This window comes from Typha latifolia, chromosome 4 (genome assembly GCF_019914945.1).
Source record: "Typha latifolia isolate L0001 chromosome 4, TyphaL0001v2, whole genome shotgun sequence".
NCBI lineage: Eukaryota > Viridiplantae > Streptophyta > Magnoliopsida > Poales > Typhaceae > Typha > Typha latifolia.
Window position 1 is genome coordinate 9,826,423 of NC_133089.1, and position 16,838 is coordinate 9,843,260.

General features: G+C 39.9%; 1 protein-coding gene across 1 annotated transcript; it reads right to left on the bottom strand.

Annotated features, from left to right (window-relative positions):
* Positions 1–8,862: 8,862 nt before the first annotated feature.
* LOC140787360 (enhanced ethylene response protein 5) lies at positions 8,863–12,728 on the bottom strand. Its single transcript, XM_073136242.1, has 12 exons — positions 12,223–12,728; positions 12,050–12,143; positions 11,865–11,954; positions 11,682–11,747; positions 11,391–11,480; positions 11,207–11,263; positions 10,937–10,998; positions 10,527–10,614; positions 9,581–9,657; positions 9,437–9,511; positions 9,249–9,354; positions 8,863–9,124 (listed from the first exon to the last, which is right to left on the bottom strand). Exons 1-12 carry the CDS (start codon positions 12,525–12,527, stop codon positions 8,993–8,995), a joined length of 1,242 nt encoding a protein of 413 aa, XP_072992343.1. The 5' UTR covers positions 12,528–12,728; the 3' UTR covers positions 8,863–8,992.
* Between the last annotated feature and the right edge of the window lie 4,110 nt (positions 12,729–16,838).

Sequence of the window (16,838 nt, forward strand, 5' to 3'; positions counted from 1 at the left end):
TTCACGCACATATTTCTTCACGTTCGACTTCATTGCTGTCCATGTATAGCTTTGGGCTAGCTGCTTGTAGGTGCATAAGACACCATCGTGGCCTGCTATAGGAGTTTCATGGAAGTGTGCCATTAATAGTCTCCGTAGCCCTTCATCCACGGGTACTTTGATCCGCCCGCATTCGAGTACCAACCACATTGATCCGTCCGCAGGTACCTTGATTCGTCCATGGGTACCTAGCGAAATCTATCAAAGGGCTAAGGCAACCACATTGAAATCGGTCAGATTACTTCAACCTCTACCGATACCGCACCGTGTTTCGGAAGACATTTCTATGGATTTCATAGAGGGTCTTTTGTTGGTACGTAGTTATTTCATTATATTTGTGCTGGTTGACAGATTGAGCAAGTATGCGCACTTTTTTACATTGTCACATCTATTTTCAACCAAGTCGGTGGCTAAAATTTTTGTTAGAGATGTTGCTTGGTTACATGGCATCGCACACACGATTGTCTCGGATTGTGATCGTATATTTATGAGCCACTTTTGGATGAAGTTTTTCATATTATAGGAGACTCAATTGAACTTCAGTTCGACCTACCATCCACAAGCGGAAGACCAAACCGAGGTGGTCAATTAAGGCATTGAGTAGTACCTGAGGTGTCAAGACAATAGTTGGAGTTCTTACTATGAGCGGAGTGGTCTTACAACACCGCCTACCACAGCAGTATTGGCATAACTCCATTTGAAGTGGTGTATGGTCACATAGCTCCAAAATTACGTGCTTATGACCTAATGGCATCTGTAGATTGAACGGAGGTGGACTTAGCATTGATAAATAGAGACACCATATTAAGGAGATTGCGTGCCCATCTTAAACTTGCTCAAAACTGCATGAAACAAGTTTATGATCGCAGCCATTGGGAGTAGGAGTTCGACATTGGTAGTTGGGTGTTTGTGAGGGTACAACCGTATCAATAGGTGACCTTGCATCTAATGCGTAACTAAAAATTAGCACATCGCTACTTTGTGATACGATCTTCTCTTTGGGGCTAAGGCTCTGATACCAGATTGATACGATCTTCTCTTTGGGGCTAAGGCTCTGATACCAGCTTGTTACGATCTGGCACGGAACTTTGAAATTAGATCCCAAAATATTCTGTCATCGGATCGACGTGAGATTTTGGTATGTTGTAGCCTCGTAAAAGAGCTTTCCAACAAATCTAGTTACAGGCGAATCGGAGTTGGGGATCTCGAGATATCGTTCATTTAGTGGGCGAACATCAGGATGCTCTGTTTTGGATTCGTGGATGGAGGCACGAGATCCTAGGTAATGGTGGATGGTGGTGGACCGGCGTTAATGTGGTGGCACCGGTGAAAAGTGATGGTGGAAGGGTTGTGGTTGATGGAAGGATTAGGGCAAGTGTGGGATAGATTGGACGAAGGGGGAGAAGAGGGCCACCCCTAAGGGACTAGGGTTATTAGCCGGACGAGGGAGGTTAGAAGCGGCGTCGCCGGGGATTGAGAGAACGGGAGCGAAGAAGACGAAGGAGGCAAGGCAAAACTCAATCTCAATAATCAATAATAATTTTGGTTGCCCTACACATCCTTTTATAGGCTAACCAACAACTCACATTAACCCTAAAACACAATTTTCGCCGACCGCGTTCGAACTCGCCCGACCGCGTTCGAACGCACCGAATTAGCTTTCCGGGATTTGCGAACGCGATGCGGGCGTTCGAACACGTGATCGAATGCGCTGTCGGTATTTGCGAACGCGATGCAGGCGTTCACAGTGCGTTCGAACGCACAGTACATTCTCTTCTCCACGTTCACAACCCCGTTCACAAACCGCGTTCGAACTCACTCCACCCGCGTTCGAACGCGAATTATAGAAAACTTATTTTAATGGAAATTAAACACTAAAACATGAAATAAAAACACTCCTAAAGTGAATCCATGCTCGAGACGACGTCGGTGAAGTCCGAATCGTATCAATCCACCACGCTTCCGCAACCTTGTCCTCAAGGTTTGAAGTTTGGAAAGCGATCCATGATATCTGACTCTAGCTCCCAGGTACACTCGTCAGTAGATTTGCCCAGCCACTCAATTAGCACTTCCGTCTCTAATCTGGTCCCATGGCGTCTTCTCCTACGGTCTAATACTCGGACCGGTTCAATGGGGCCATCCTCCTTCATTAGTTCGGGTAAGGCCGAACCCACCACCTGGTTAGGCCCGACCTGGGCCTTCAATGCTGATACATGGAAGACCGGATGTATCCTGGTTCCTTCAGGTAGGTCCAACCGGTAAGCTACTGGACCGATTCATTGTAGCACTCGGTACGGACCGTAGTACTTGTAACCCAACTTTTGGTTCAAAATTGGTCTCAATGTGGATTGCCGATACGGTTGAGCTCGAACGAACACCAATTGATCCACCTCAAATTCTCGCTCACGTCGGCCTTTGTCATGAGTTTGCTTCATGCGGTTTTGAGCTGTGGCTAGGTGAGTCTTGAGCAGTCTCAATGTTTCATCTCGATCAGCAAGCTCCAAGTCAAGCTCGGTCCTATCCGCCGCCGCGAGTCTATCATAGGCACGCAAGACAGGGGGAGTGCGCCCATAAACCGCCTCAAAGGGGGTCATGCCGATGCTAGAGTGATGAGCCGTATTGTATGACCACTCAGCCCATGGAAGGAATTTGACCCAATCCCTTGGTCGTTCCGCCACAAAGCATCGCAAGTATTGCTCCAGTCCGCGATTCACCACCTCGGTTTGGCCATCTGTCTCGGGGTGATAAGCCGAACTCAGGTTGATTTGAGTCCCTTGCAATCTGAAGAACTCGGACCAAAACTCACTGATGAAGATGCGATCCCGGTCTGACACGATCGTCCTAGGCATCCCATGCAAGCGTGCCACTTCCCGAACAAAAATTTCAGCAACCCTTTTTGCTGAAAATGGGTGAGACAATGTTATGAAATGAGCATATTTGCTCAGTCTATCCACCACAACCAACACCACCGATTGTCCCCGAACCTCCGGCAGCCCCTCGATGAAGTCCATGGAGATATCCTCCCAAATACGCTTTGGTATAGGTAGTGGTTGTAGCAGCCCGCTAGGCTTGAGTGCCTCCGATTTGACTCGTTGGCAGATTTGACATTCACGCACATACTTCTTCACGTCCGTCTTCATCGCTGTCCATGTACAGTTTTGGGCCAGCCGCTTGTAGGTATGTAATACCCCTTCATGCCCTGCTATAGGAGTATCATGGAAGTGTGCCATCAATAGTCTCCGTAGCTCTTCGTTCCGGGGTACCTTGATTCGCCCGCACTCTAGTACTAACCCATCGCGCTCCTCGTGCTCGGGGTGGCTTGAGGGGTTCTCTCTCAACTCCTCCATGAGTTGGACCAGCTCACTATCCTCTCGCACTAGCTCTCCGCAGATCTGAGAAGAAAGGAAAGGTGGGCGCCGAGAAAGAAGCGAGCTCCCTTGCGACCCCTTCATTTGGAAGTTCAAGTAGCGGTTGGCTTCCATCTAGCAGCACTCTCTTGTCTTTTCTCCAAAACGTCAATGTGAGGCTTGTAAAATCAAATGTCACGGGCCTCAAGCTTCGAAGCCATTGGGTCCCCAAAACAATATCGGCACCTTGCAAGGCCAACGGATAAAGATCCAATGTGAAAGTTTGGCCTTGCACCTTCAATTCCGCACCTCCACAAATAGAATCCGCTCGCAATGTGGTGCCATCTCCGATCGTCACATCGAACCCTTCCGTGGGTTCCGACTCGAGCCCAATCTTCCTAAGGAGCCTCTTGTCAATGAAGTTGTCGGTGGACCCGGTGTCAATCAAGATTCTCACTGTGGTTTTCTTGACTACCCCGTTTACCCGCAAGGTTTTTGGCGCAGCTGTCCCCGAATAGGCGTGGAGGGAGATTTCGGCTATCATGTCCTCCACGGTTTGCTCCTCAGTTTCTTCTCCTTGATGTCCAGCCACATCTGCACCTTCAGCTGCAAACTCGTCCTCCACTTCCTCCAATCCATCAATTAGCATCACCGATCCCATCGGTTTAGCGCAACAATGCCCGGGTACAAACTTCTCATCACAACGGAAGCATAGGCCCTTGGCTCTTCTTTCTTCTACTTGGGCTAGGGTGAGTGCTCGTCCCGAACCTCTAGGTGCATACTTCACATCTTGGGATGGCTTCAAGGGTGCTCGACGAGGTACCACTGTAGCAGCAACCCTTGGTACTCCGATAGTATTTCCCGCCGCTATGTTTGGTTGAGCTTGATTGCGGCTTCCTTGGCTCATCCAACTCTGTTTCAAGTGTATCTTCATGGCCCTATGTTTGTCTTCCATAAGCACCGCATCTTCGAAGGCCTCCTTTACGGTTCTAGGCCTTAAAGCCCTCACATCGGCTTGTATGTCACCCCGCAGCCCGGAGATGAAGGTCTTTGCGAAGTTGCCGATCCGTCCATGGTGGATGACATCGGCTACTAATCCTCTCAAATTCTTCTTGGTATGACCCAACCGTGGTCTTTTGCACCGTCTTTGAGAGGAGAGCATCAAAGTCTTCATATCCCGATGCTCTAAATCGCCGTGTGATATCGGCGCAAAATTCAGCCCAAGTTTCGATAGCCTCAGTGGCATTGGCTGCTCGAAACCAATGAAGCGCCACATCCTCAAGGTGGAAGCTCACAAGCGTCACCTTGTACTCTTCCGCCGTTCCTTGGTATGCAAAGAATTGCTCCGCCCTATACAACCAATTGATCGGGTCGCCACCTTTGAACTTGGGGAATTCGAGACGCACGACTTGCCCACGGATGCCATTGTCTCGTTCCGGATCATGTCCTTGTCTAACTGGGGGAGGATGCACCATGAAGGGTTGATGATCCCTTCTTCGGTTTTGATTAACTAGTTGTGGTTCCGGATAGTATTGACCCGCCCACGGATCTTGATCTCCAAGGCGGTCTCCATAGTGGTTCACCCGTCGGATGGGTTCACCTTCAACTGGACCTGGTGTAACCATCCTTGCTTGCCTCTGCCCATAGGGTGGTGGTAGCAGCGGCTCTTGTGGTTGCAAAGGCTGAACCGGTGGCGGTGGGTTCAAGGGGGTGGACTCGCGTCGTGAGGTCGATGGTGCTTTCCCGTTCGCCCGTAGTTCCCGCATCATCTCCATCATCATCTGGTTGTTGATGGCCAATTGCTCTGAAATAGACCCCAACATGGCTTGAACGCTAGGTTCTTCCGTATTCTGATTAGATCGGGCGGTTCCACGGGTGGAAGTCCTTGCAATCGTTTCTCCCTCCTCTATTGGGAGAATCTCTTCTTCATCATCTCGCCGTACAGCCATGGATCTGGTTGTCGTCATTGGAAGCGCTTGTCCGAGGAACGGTGGCTCTGATACCAGATTGATACGATCTTCTCTTTGGGGCTAAGGCTCTGATACCAGATTGATACGATCTTCTCTTTGGGGCTAAGCCTCTGATACCAGCTTGTTACCATCTGGCACGGAACTTTGAAATTAGATCCCAAAATATGCTGTCGTCGGATCGACGTGAGATTTTGATATGTTGTAGCCTCGTAAAAGAGCTTTCCAACAAATCTAGTTATAGCCGAATCGGATTGGGGATCTCGAGATATCGTTCGTTTAGTGGGCGAACGTCAGGATGCTCTGTTTTGGATTCGTGGATGGAGGCACGAGATCCTAGGTAATGGTGGATGGTGGTGGACCGGCGTTAATGTGGTGGCACCGATGAAAAGTGATGGTGGAAGGGTTGTGGTTGATGGAAGGATTAGGGCAAGTGTGGGATAGATTGGACGAAGGGGGAGAAGAAGGCCACCCCTAAGGGACTAGGGTTATTAGCCGGACGAGGGAGGTTAGAAGCGGCGTCGCCGGGGATTGAGAGAATGGGAGCGAAGAAGACGAAGGAGGCAAGGCAAAACTCAATCTCAATAATCAATAATAATTTTGGTTGCCCTACACATCCTTTTATAGGCTAACCAACAACTCACATTAACCCTAAAACACAATTTTCGCCGACCGCGTTCGAACTCGCCCGACCGCGTTCGAACGCACCGAATTAGCTCTTCTGGATTTGCGAACGCGATGCAGGCGTTCGAACACGTGATCGAACGCGCCTGTCGGTATTTGCGAACGCGATGCAGGCGTTCACAGTGCGTTCGAACGCACAGTACATTCTCTTCTCCACGTTCACAACCCCGTTCACAAACCGCGTTCGAACTCACTCCACCCGCGTTCGAACGCGACTTATAGAAAACTTATTTTAATGGAAATTAAACACTAAAACATGAAATAAAAACACTCCTAAAGTGAATCCATGCTCGAGACGACGTCGGTGAAGTCCGAATCGTATCACTTTGGTCTGTTTCGAGTATTAAAGCGTATCGGTCCGGTTGCATATCGTTTGGAGCTACCGAAGGGGTCGAGAGTACATCCTGTCTTCCATGTTTCATTGTTGAGGGAGCGGATTAGAGATCATCAGGTTGTTAGATTAGTTCTACTAGAGCCATTGGAGGAGACAGAGATCGTAGAGCCAGTTCGTGTACTTGCTAGGCGTCGTCGACGTCATGGTACCAGATTAGAGATGGAGGTTCTAGTTGAGTGGCTTGGCAAGCTATCCGATGAGGCGACATGGGAGTTGGAGACTGATATCTTGAAGCGTTTCCCCTACTTCACACCTTGAGGGCAAGGTGGGGGAAGCGTGATGGCTAATACACATAGTTAGAGTATTTTCTTATTGCATTAATTATTTATTTTCATTGAAATGAATTTTCTTTAGGTCGCATTCGAACGCAGAAGGGGTCGCATTCTAACGCCTTTGCGAACATCTGCATCAAGTTCGCAAAAATAGAGAATGTGAAATGCACGTTCGAACACGGTCGGGCGCATTCAAACGCCGCATTAGAACGTCTACATCAAGTTTGCATCAACAGAGAATGTCTTTTGTGCGTTCGAACGCGATCAGCGTGAGCCCACTAGAATTAGGGTTAATTATTATTAATTTGGCTTGTTAGCTAGCCTCTATAAAGGTGTGGATGGCAGCCAAAATCATTATGTTATCGGAATATTAGTTTCTTGCCTCTCTATTTTCTCTCTACCCTAATCCCCCTCCTCCCTCTTCACCAACATATTACCTCTACTGTTGGCAAGGTCTCATATAACTTCTACTCTTCCTTTTTGAGATGCTGTTGTCTTGACTTTGGGATGTTGTTGGTTTTAGTTGTTGGTATAGTTCTGTTTGTTTTGCATTCTTAGTTTCTTTACCATTTCTTTTGGTAGGGGTTTTGTTGTGATGGGAATTTGATCGATAGCTCTATCAAATTCATGTTGCATCTTATGAGTCTGCTTTATTCACATCTAGAATAGGAATAGCAAGACCTAATTTGTTATTACTAAAATGAGAGTTGTATTATGTTACTTGTATTTTGAAATAAGAGTATAATAATTATTTTATGTGATATAAAGTGAATAAAAAAATAAGAAAAATTACTAAAATATCCTTTGATTTGGTTTAAAATAGATTGATAGGATAGATAAAGAAAAAGATAATATATAGTAGGTATGCAATGCAAGCATAAAATATTGCATTATCATATATTGTATATATAGGACTCTATATGCAATGCTCTGCAAAGCTATGTAACACTGTATGAATACAATGCTCGGACACGTGTTGCATATATAGGGTTTTATATATGCAATGCCTGACAAAGCTATATAACACTACACTTGCGTTGCATATATAGGACATTATGTATGCAATGCTAGGCAAATTGTAACTCTGTATGAATGCAATACTCGAGCGATTGCATTGCATATATAGGACATTATATATGCAATGCTCGGCAAAGCTATATAACACTATATGAATGCGATGCTTGGACGCTTGCGTCGCATATATGAGCACTATGTATGTGATGCTCAGCAAAACTATATAACTCAAATGCTTGTATTGTATATATATAGGGGACTATATATGCAATGCTCTGCAAAGCTATATAACGTTGTATCAATGCAATGCTTGAGCGTTTATATTGCATATATAAGACACTATACATGCAATGTTGGGCAAAACTTATGTAACAGGTCGACAAATAAGTATTTACACTTTCATATATTTTATTTTAGCTTAAAACATAAAATTATTTAATATTGTATTACTTTTTTCCAAAATTTCATATTTTATTATTTAAAGAAAAGAAAATTTTAATTAAATTAATATATAGTTTAAATAGTAAATATATTATTTTATCTATGAGTAAATATTTAATTTGATAAAATATTAGTTTATTAATATTATATTGTTAATGTTATTAGTACATATAAAAATATTTTAATAATAAGATAATTTATAAAAAAATATTATACCAATTAAATATTATACCATTAATAATTTTATCATAAAATATAATTCTGATGAATAGTATTTTATTTTGAAATATAGCTATTATAATATTTAGCTCTTATAATGAGAATACTCTGAAATAAAAAATTTTGTTATTCCTGACTAACGGTTCCTCGCTTACCCGTGTTTCAAGTTCATACTTCACTTTTTTCTGTAGCTTTTTACTGGATTCCGAGAAATGGCCTTGCACGCTTGGTACAAAATTCTCATTATCTTCCATTGCAGTGTGGTGGGTTGGGGGACTACGCCTGCGTTTGTGATCTCTGAAAAGGCATATGGGCTCCCACTATTCATAAGCAAGCAAGATTTCGAAATATTAGGCCCAATAGATCCAAATCAAATATAATCATTAATAAATCCATTGCCTTCTGTACCTTTCTCCAAAGTAAAACCAATAGACAAATAATTAAATTCAATTGTGTTTGCACCAATCTATGACCATTAATAAATATAACTCAACCTAACTTTGTATAAATAATTTCTAAAATTACACAAGTACCTCCAAATCATAAAATTATGAGTAACTCCTATGTTTCCAATTATCAAGGCATCCAATAGAACAAGACCACAAGCATATATCATTATGAACTGACAGGCTTTCCATTCAATTTTGGAAAGGGATCTTGTTTACTAAGAACAACAACTTTGCTTTTGTGAGCAAAATATCCCTTAATCAGATTCTTATAAATGAGAATAGCCATTATACACTCCACCTGAAAAGGGAAAAAAGCAAAAGTAATCAAATAGTGAACATGTAGAATCCAAATTACACCAAAATCATTTGAAACTGCAGTATTAGTAGGGCAACTAAAAAAATGAGGATAATTGATAATGTACCTCATCAACATCCATGTCGATTTCTAGCCATTTCAGAGCTTTAACAATTATTTCCAACTTAATCTGATGTGCCTTGGTTGGATCCTTTTGTTTTTGAATGGTGTAACTGTGAAAAAATCATTATCTAGTACTTATTGTATGTAAACTATGCATGTAATTATGTATCTTTGTATTCTATGCACACTTACATCTTCTTGACCAATCTTTGATAAACCTGGAGTTCTAGCTTCTCCAGCACGAGGAAAACACCTGATCTCAGAAACCTAATGGTATGTGTCAGTAATTAAAACTTAAAATCTTATAGTATACAGTAATGTGATAAGGAAACACACTGGTCTTCATGCTCTTGAAGGGCTTGTCTAAGAAGTCTAAGGTCCCCCCTTTTCAGCGCATTCACAACATCTGCATACTGAAAGAGCTACATTATCACTACTAAAAGTATAAAACCTCTGGAACAGAATAGCCAAAATTGATCACCTATATAGAGAACTAATCAGAATACGTCAACAATAGCATAACAGTGTCCTATCAACGAGGAACTTTATGTTTCCTTCAGCCTTGCAGGGAGCCTTTCAGTTAATATTCGCAATGGGTATTATCAGGTCAAAAATGGACTCTCCCATATGCAAGTACTTAAACAATTAATATATAATTAAGCCATCCTTGTTTCCTGCTTAAATTTGGCATCAAGCACTAATATATTTAAATGTCAATACAAAAACACAATAAGGATCAATGTGATAAATTGGTAGAATCCTTCAGCATACTGCTTATGGTATAACTCTATGAATTATGAAAAGTTTACAAGGGTTAGCTGGCTGAGGTTGCAATCAGATATGAAGATTGCATCAAAGTATTTCTTAACTATGGAATGTTCATATCAGAAGTAATCACCTGAATAGAAGGTCAACTCTAGCTCTCTATAGAGTCTAATGATGCTGATGAAATCATCAATGGCACAAAATAGCATCCATAAAATGGTTCCTTACAAAGAGAAGCAGATAACACATTTTTATGATTAAAACTAAATAGAATAATGAAAATTTTTATGAACGGATCAATGATAAACAACTAAGTGAAGACATTAAGTACTCATTTGATATTCGTCTTAACATAAATAAAATTTAATATCCATATCCCTAACTCTTTATCGCTGTTGTCATAACAGAAACTGGTCCTCTATATAAAAAGAGAACTTCCAGCTCCAGAATCTACTCTTGTTTATGTGCAACTGAGTGCAAATAATCACTTACAGAGGAGTGGAACACAATATAATACCTCAACTAAATTATGCTTCTCCAGGAGCCACTTTTGAGGCAAGATACCAATTGAAAGCTTTACTGGAATGAGATACTTCAGAATCATCCTATATCAATATATAAGAATAGTTAGTACATGGTTGAAACAAACATAAAGGCACTAAAGGTTCTTCTTGGGCACTAAAGGTTCTTCTTGGGCACTTAAATAGTAGTTTAGGTATACGTTGCTCCATGCCCAAAGTGCTTAAGAAATAAAAAATAACACATTTTATTAAAAGACATTACAATAATTAGGATATGTATTTTAAAGAGAGATGCATTATCAAAGAGATACTTGTTAGGCATTGGATAGTTACTTCGTTTACGACTTCTGTACTTCGTAAATATAAATGAGAGATGACATAATGCTATTTGAAAGCCAAGTCATACCTTAAATTTGATTTGCTTCTAGGGTTGCAATGTGTCAGTGCATATGTTAGTTTGTGATCAGCCTGTCCTATTACAAATAATAGATAAGTTATATTAGCTTCACCACAATTTCATCTGATGAATAAATAACAAACTGAATCTAAATAATATGCCAACACAGACATTATGAGAGGCAACACAAGCATTGTCTGGTTAAACATCCTATTCCATAATAGGCTGGAAAACAATAAAAACAAATAAAAGGAAGACGTATCTTGCAAGATGACTTACAGCAAGAAAGTTTTCATTGAAAACCTCCAAGCGACCTGTATAGTACATGTATGTGACCTGTTTTTGGTTGAAGTAAAAAACAGACAAGTTATAATTTATGGAATAGAGGTATAAAGCAACCAGATAAGAGTATACACAACTAAATTATGGCAAGAAAGAGAAAGAAAAAGTGAAATCTTTTAACCTTGTCTCTAGGTGGAAACTCTTCAAAATCAAATATTCGAGCAGTTTCAATACTTCTTATGACACTGCGACATAGGTGAACGGTACCAAGCTGCAAGGTTGAAGCTTCAAACATTAGAATGGCACTTTGCTACGATACATGCTACACTATGCTTTGCGAAACTTTATTCTGCTGCATCATACTTACATATACTATATTAGCATATTTCCTCTTTAAACAATGTAGAAGAAGAATGTGATCACATTGCCAATGACTAAATGAGCAAACAGTAAGTAAAACTAGGAAACAGACCTTGAAGTATACTTTAAATAATTGACATGTCACATATAAGGCTCCAACGCGTTTGGGTCCTTTTCCCTACAAGATTTACAATCATATGCTAAGAGCGGTAAGCATAGCAAAGTAGAAGACAATGGCCAATTCAAAGAGCAAAAACTTTTTTTACATAAGAAATAAGTGATCGGAAGTTCATACAGCTAGAGCCCCGAAGACTTTCATCAAAAAGGAACCAGCTCCTTGCAGCTTCTCAGGATTCTTCCCATTAGACACCAGCTCTCTATCAGCCTAAAAGCAAAAGACCGAACACTCGTAATCCCCAAATTTTCAACAAACCAGATACAAGAAAATGAAAAAAAACCTATCTTTACAATGCCCATTACCTTCTCAGCGAGCAACCTAATCTCGAGCGCAATGGCGTGCATCGCCTCCATGGCCCATGCGGACTCCCAGTTCCGAAACTCCTGCAGAAATGCACTGAACAAAATCCATCATAAGCCTCCGCGAGAAACACTCAAACAACAAACTTAATGGATAAAGAGAGGAAGAAGGCTACTTTGCGGCCTTCTCGAAGGTGGAGTAGGAGTCGGCGAAGTGTCCAAGTCGATAACTTTGGAGAGATCGCAGTAAGGGAACGATAATTTCTCCGATGTTGGAGTACCTCTCGTTTTGGTTCACCAATCTAGTCCAATCATGGAAAGCGTTGAGCGCGTCGGCGACAGAGAGGAGTGAGGGGGAAGAGGAGCAGAGGGAGAGGAGGAGCTTGAGGGAAGCGCCATCTTGGGAAGAGACGGCATCGGAGAAGCGCGAGAGATAGTCGACGATGCGTCGGTGGGATTCCCCCATGCTCAGGTACGCCATCAGGAAGATAAGGAAACGGCGTTCGAGGATTATAGGATACGTGTGCTCATGGGCCGAGACGGACCGAGTTCGAGCCGGGACATGGTTTGCGAAACCCCGTAGCGGAGGAGAAAGGGGGTGAGGGCGAGGAAGAAGCAAGATGAGTAGGGCGACGGTTTAGCGAAAACGAGAAAACGGCGAGAGCGATGAGGGAGAGGGAGAACGTAATAAGGAGATAACTAGGGCATTTTATGGTGCGGGTTCGGGTTCGGGTTCGGGTTCGGGTTCGGGTGCAGGTTCGGGTGCGGGTGCGGGTGCGGGTGCGGGTGCGGGTGCGGGTGCGGGTGCGGGTGCGGGTGCGGGTGCGGGTGCGGGTGCGGGTGCGGGTGCGGGTGCGGGTGCGGGTGCGGGTGCGGGCCGGGTACGAACGGGTTTCACGCGTTCAGACTGGATGAACATCCTTAGGAGTGAAATTCTTATGACAAGAGCAGAGCATAGCCCGACCCGACCCGATCCGAGCCGCCTGACTCATTATTTGATTCAAGAAATTTTATTCCACCATCATGGGCTGGTTTTAAATTACGAGACCCAATCTATAATTAGGAGAGGCTTGGGCTTAATCACAAATCTAAAATTTCAATTTGACCCGGGTGCAACATAATTAATTTAATATGGCAAATACTTCAATACCCCTTTAAAATTTATGATCTCAATCTAACGGCTATAATAGCCAGTTTTATACCCGGTACTGATTTCTCGATACGGGTTACAAAATCATATTGCATAAAAAAAAGTAGCTATATTAGTCAAGAAGTTTTGATTACGTGTGGCTAACTTCATGATTACACGTTCTTTTCTCCGATTTCTCTCTCTTGGATATAACTGTGATTATATAATTATGCATTAATTATAGGAGATATTATTTAATACTAAACTATTTAAATTTGATTTCTTGGAGATAGATTTTAATTTAATATAATTCTCTATCTCTATCTATTAATTTAAATATAATTTAATTTAATATTAAACTAACGAGAGATATATGTAAATAATAAAAATAATTAAATAAATAAAATTTAATTAAACTTTCATTAATTAATTATTAAAAGACAACAATACTCTTATTTTGATATATATACATTACTCATATGTCTTCTACTTGATAAATTATTAAGATAATATAATTATCAAAAAATAATATGCAAGTTGATATATTTAAAAAATAATAATTACCCATTGAACCGGTAATATATCTTATTTAAATTTTTTGCTGTTGAGGATCTTAATCGTTAGATATTTATCAAACCGATTGATAAGCAATTACCTCTACAATACAAAAGAAACGCTCATTTAATATACCGCAAATCATCCAGTTCCAAAATCACATTACAAAAAAAATTATGCATATTAGTTAAGAAGTGTTGATTACGTGTACCAAACTTTCGTATTACACGTTTTCTTCCCTTAAGATTTCTCTCTTAGATGATTGTGATACATATAATTATGCCTTAATTATAGAAGATATTATTTAATACTAAACTATTTAAATTTGATTCCTTGGAGATAGACTTCAATTTAAATATAATTCTTTATCTTCATCTATTATTAAATTTAATTTAAATTGATCTTAAACTAATGAGAGATACATGTAAATAATAAAAAATAATCAAATAAATAAAATTAAAATTCATTAAGTTAATTATAAAAAGACATCAATACCCTTATTTTGATATATATATATATATATATATATATACACATTACTCTCAGTTAAGGATGTTGGTAATTTTATGAATTTGAGCTAAGTTTCAAGTGGGGCCCACACATTATTAATAATGGTTTAATGGTGGAATTATTTTAGCTCAAAGTGTACTTTATTGTCATATATTCACTTCGTCAAATCCATGAAAAGAAGTGAATGAAAATTGGCTCTAAAGTGGGTATCATGGCAATGGGAAATAAAGAAAAGTTTAGTACCATATTGAATATTTGAGAAATGTTTGTATGGTATATAAGTAACAAACTTCTTATGGGCTTTGGGCCCTAAAAGGGGTACCTATTTTGTAGGTATTTTTTTTGCCTTATACGGGTTCAAATTTGGTTTGATTCGGGATCGAAGTGGTGTCCCTTCGATAAACAGTTAATCAGTCAGTTGGTTGAACCCAACCCGAAATGATGCATCCCTTCACAATGTAACTATTAATTAGTTTCAGACCCGAAATGGTGCATCCATTCGGTGACATTTTGCATCTTTTCATCAAGCCTGTTTACTTCTATAAATAGGCTGTCAGTCAGCATAATAAGATATAACATCAGAGAGGGAACTTGGTTCATTCCTTCTAGAGTCGAGTCTTTAATTTTGAGTCTGTATTTGAGAGAGAGTATAGCACAGTTCAAGTTTAATCAAAGCATTAGAAAGCTGCTTCCTTTTCAGTGCAAAGCAGTCGTTGTATCCTAGGAGACCGACGTCCACTGTTCCAAAAGCAATCGGTGGAGGGCGAATTGGTCTTAAGGAGATAGTGTCCAACACTAGACTCGGCTATTCAGAATTTTATTCTGTAATCTGTAAGTTTATTTAATTTAATTTGATCGAATTTTTTGTGACTCTTTGGAATCAGATTGTTACCGCCAACAAAGGATATATATGTCTTTTACTTAATAAATTATTAAGATAATATAATTATCAAAAAATAATATGTAAGATAATATATTTAAAAAATAATAATTTGATTGAATCGGTAATATCTTTTAAAATTTTTTACATTCCTATTATATCCTTGAAAATCTTAATCGTTAGACTAAGTAGTTTTAGGATAAGTTTTAAATTACTCCTAAGTAGTTATGCCTCAAATCAAACTACCATGAACTCTCAGTTTATATCACATTTTTACCGGTGGTTTAGACTAATGTAAACCTATTAACTTTTTCATCGAAATTTAATTTAAAGAGAAGTATGAATTACTATTAATTACCCTGTGATATTAATGATCTTATTGTTTGAGTAAATATTAATTTTCTACCTATGTCTTTTAGATATTCAAAATGAGATAAATTATGATGGTCGGTAATAATTAAGATTTGAGACTTGTAATGTTAAGGGAGAAGATAAAATAGTTCATTTCATTTTAAATTTGAAGAATAGAATAAGGTGAGTAAATTAATAGAAGAAGGGCATTCTAACATTTTAATAGTTTTTATTTTTTGGGAAATACCTCTAATAAATTGTTTTAAACCTTTTTATATTTTCTCTATTGAGTTCGAATAGAAAAGTTAATATTTTTATATTAGTGTAGATCGCACAAATCCAAGGTAATACAAATAAAAGTTTAGATAATAGTTTTATTTTAGGTTAGGACTGAACCCAATCCAAATTATTTGTTATTTAATACGCTCTGAATCCAATTAACCCATATTCGGATCTCAAATTTTTGATTCATTTAATAAACGTGTCAGATTTGGGCTGCATCATATCCATCAGCTCTGATAATGGTGATAATGTAGTCGAATACTTAAATTATGTAATAAAAGTCTTGGATTACCCTGATACTTATGTAGTATGCATATTCTTTGAGTCTCAAACCTTTGTATTTTCTTTATGTTTGTTTATAGAAAAAAATATTATTGATTGAATAAGTTGAAAAGAATTGCTATTTATAGTGAGAGGGGTGCGAACTAAATTTTGGTTTGACTATAATTAAGTGTTGCCTCTTTAATATTAGGTGTGCCTAAGAATTTTATATATAATATGCGAGAACACTTGTGCATTCACTTAGATTTTATAATATGTCAAACTTGCATATTAGAATAATTTGAATTTCTAAGTGCATCAATCAAGAAATAAAAACTTTTGAAAGGAGGTTTGAAATTGAACTGACAAACAACTTGACACTGAATTTTAAAATAACTTACAATATAAAATTCTTGGAATTGTACTGACATTTCTAGTTAGTTAAAATATTTCTTATGAATTTATGAATTTTTTTGGCTCAATAATATTTTAAAAAATGGTGTTTTGTACGCTTAACACGGGCACGTGCACGCCCATACGGCACGTGCGGCGCACGCGACAGGTCAGGCAGGACCCGTCACACATAGATACACTCGTGTGCTCAAATAATCATGACATCATCAAATAAAACCTACTAACATATGCATGCTCACATAATCCATCACCAAATAAATTATACTATTAACCAAATAAATCTATTAACATACTCATATCTAAATCTACAACAATCATACTAGACAGCTACATTGTAATGCCCTCCCCCCTGGCATGGGCACGTGCACGCCCACGCGCCCACACGGCACGCGTGGCGCACGCGACAGGAC

Bases quoted from the DNA above. Each gene is read 5' to 3' on its own strand.
- LOC140787360 (XM_073136242.1), bottom strand. From the start codon at position 12,527: ATGGCGTACCTGAGCATGGGGGAATCCCACCGACGCATCGTCGACTAT. The intron at 9,658-10,526 runs GTATTATATTGT...TAGCTCTTTCAG, and splicing joins AGAAGCATAATTTAGTTGAG to TATGCAGATGTTGTGAATGC. The intron at 9,125-9,248 runs GTACATTATCAA...TTCCCTTTTCAG, and splicing joins TCGACATGGATGTTGATGAG to GTGGAGTGTATAATGGCTAT.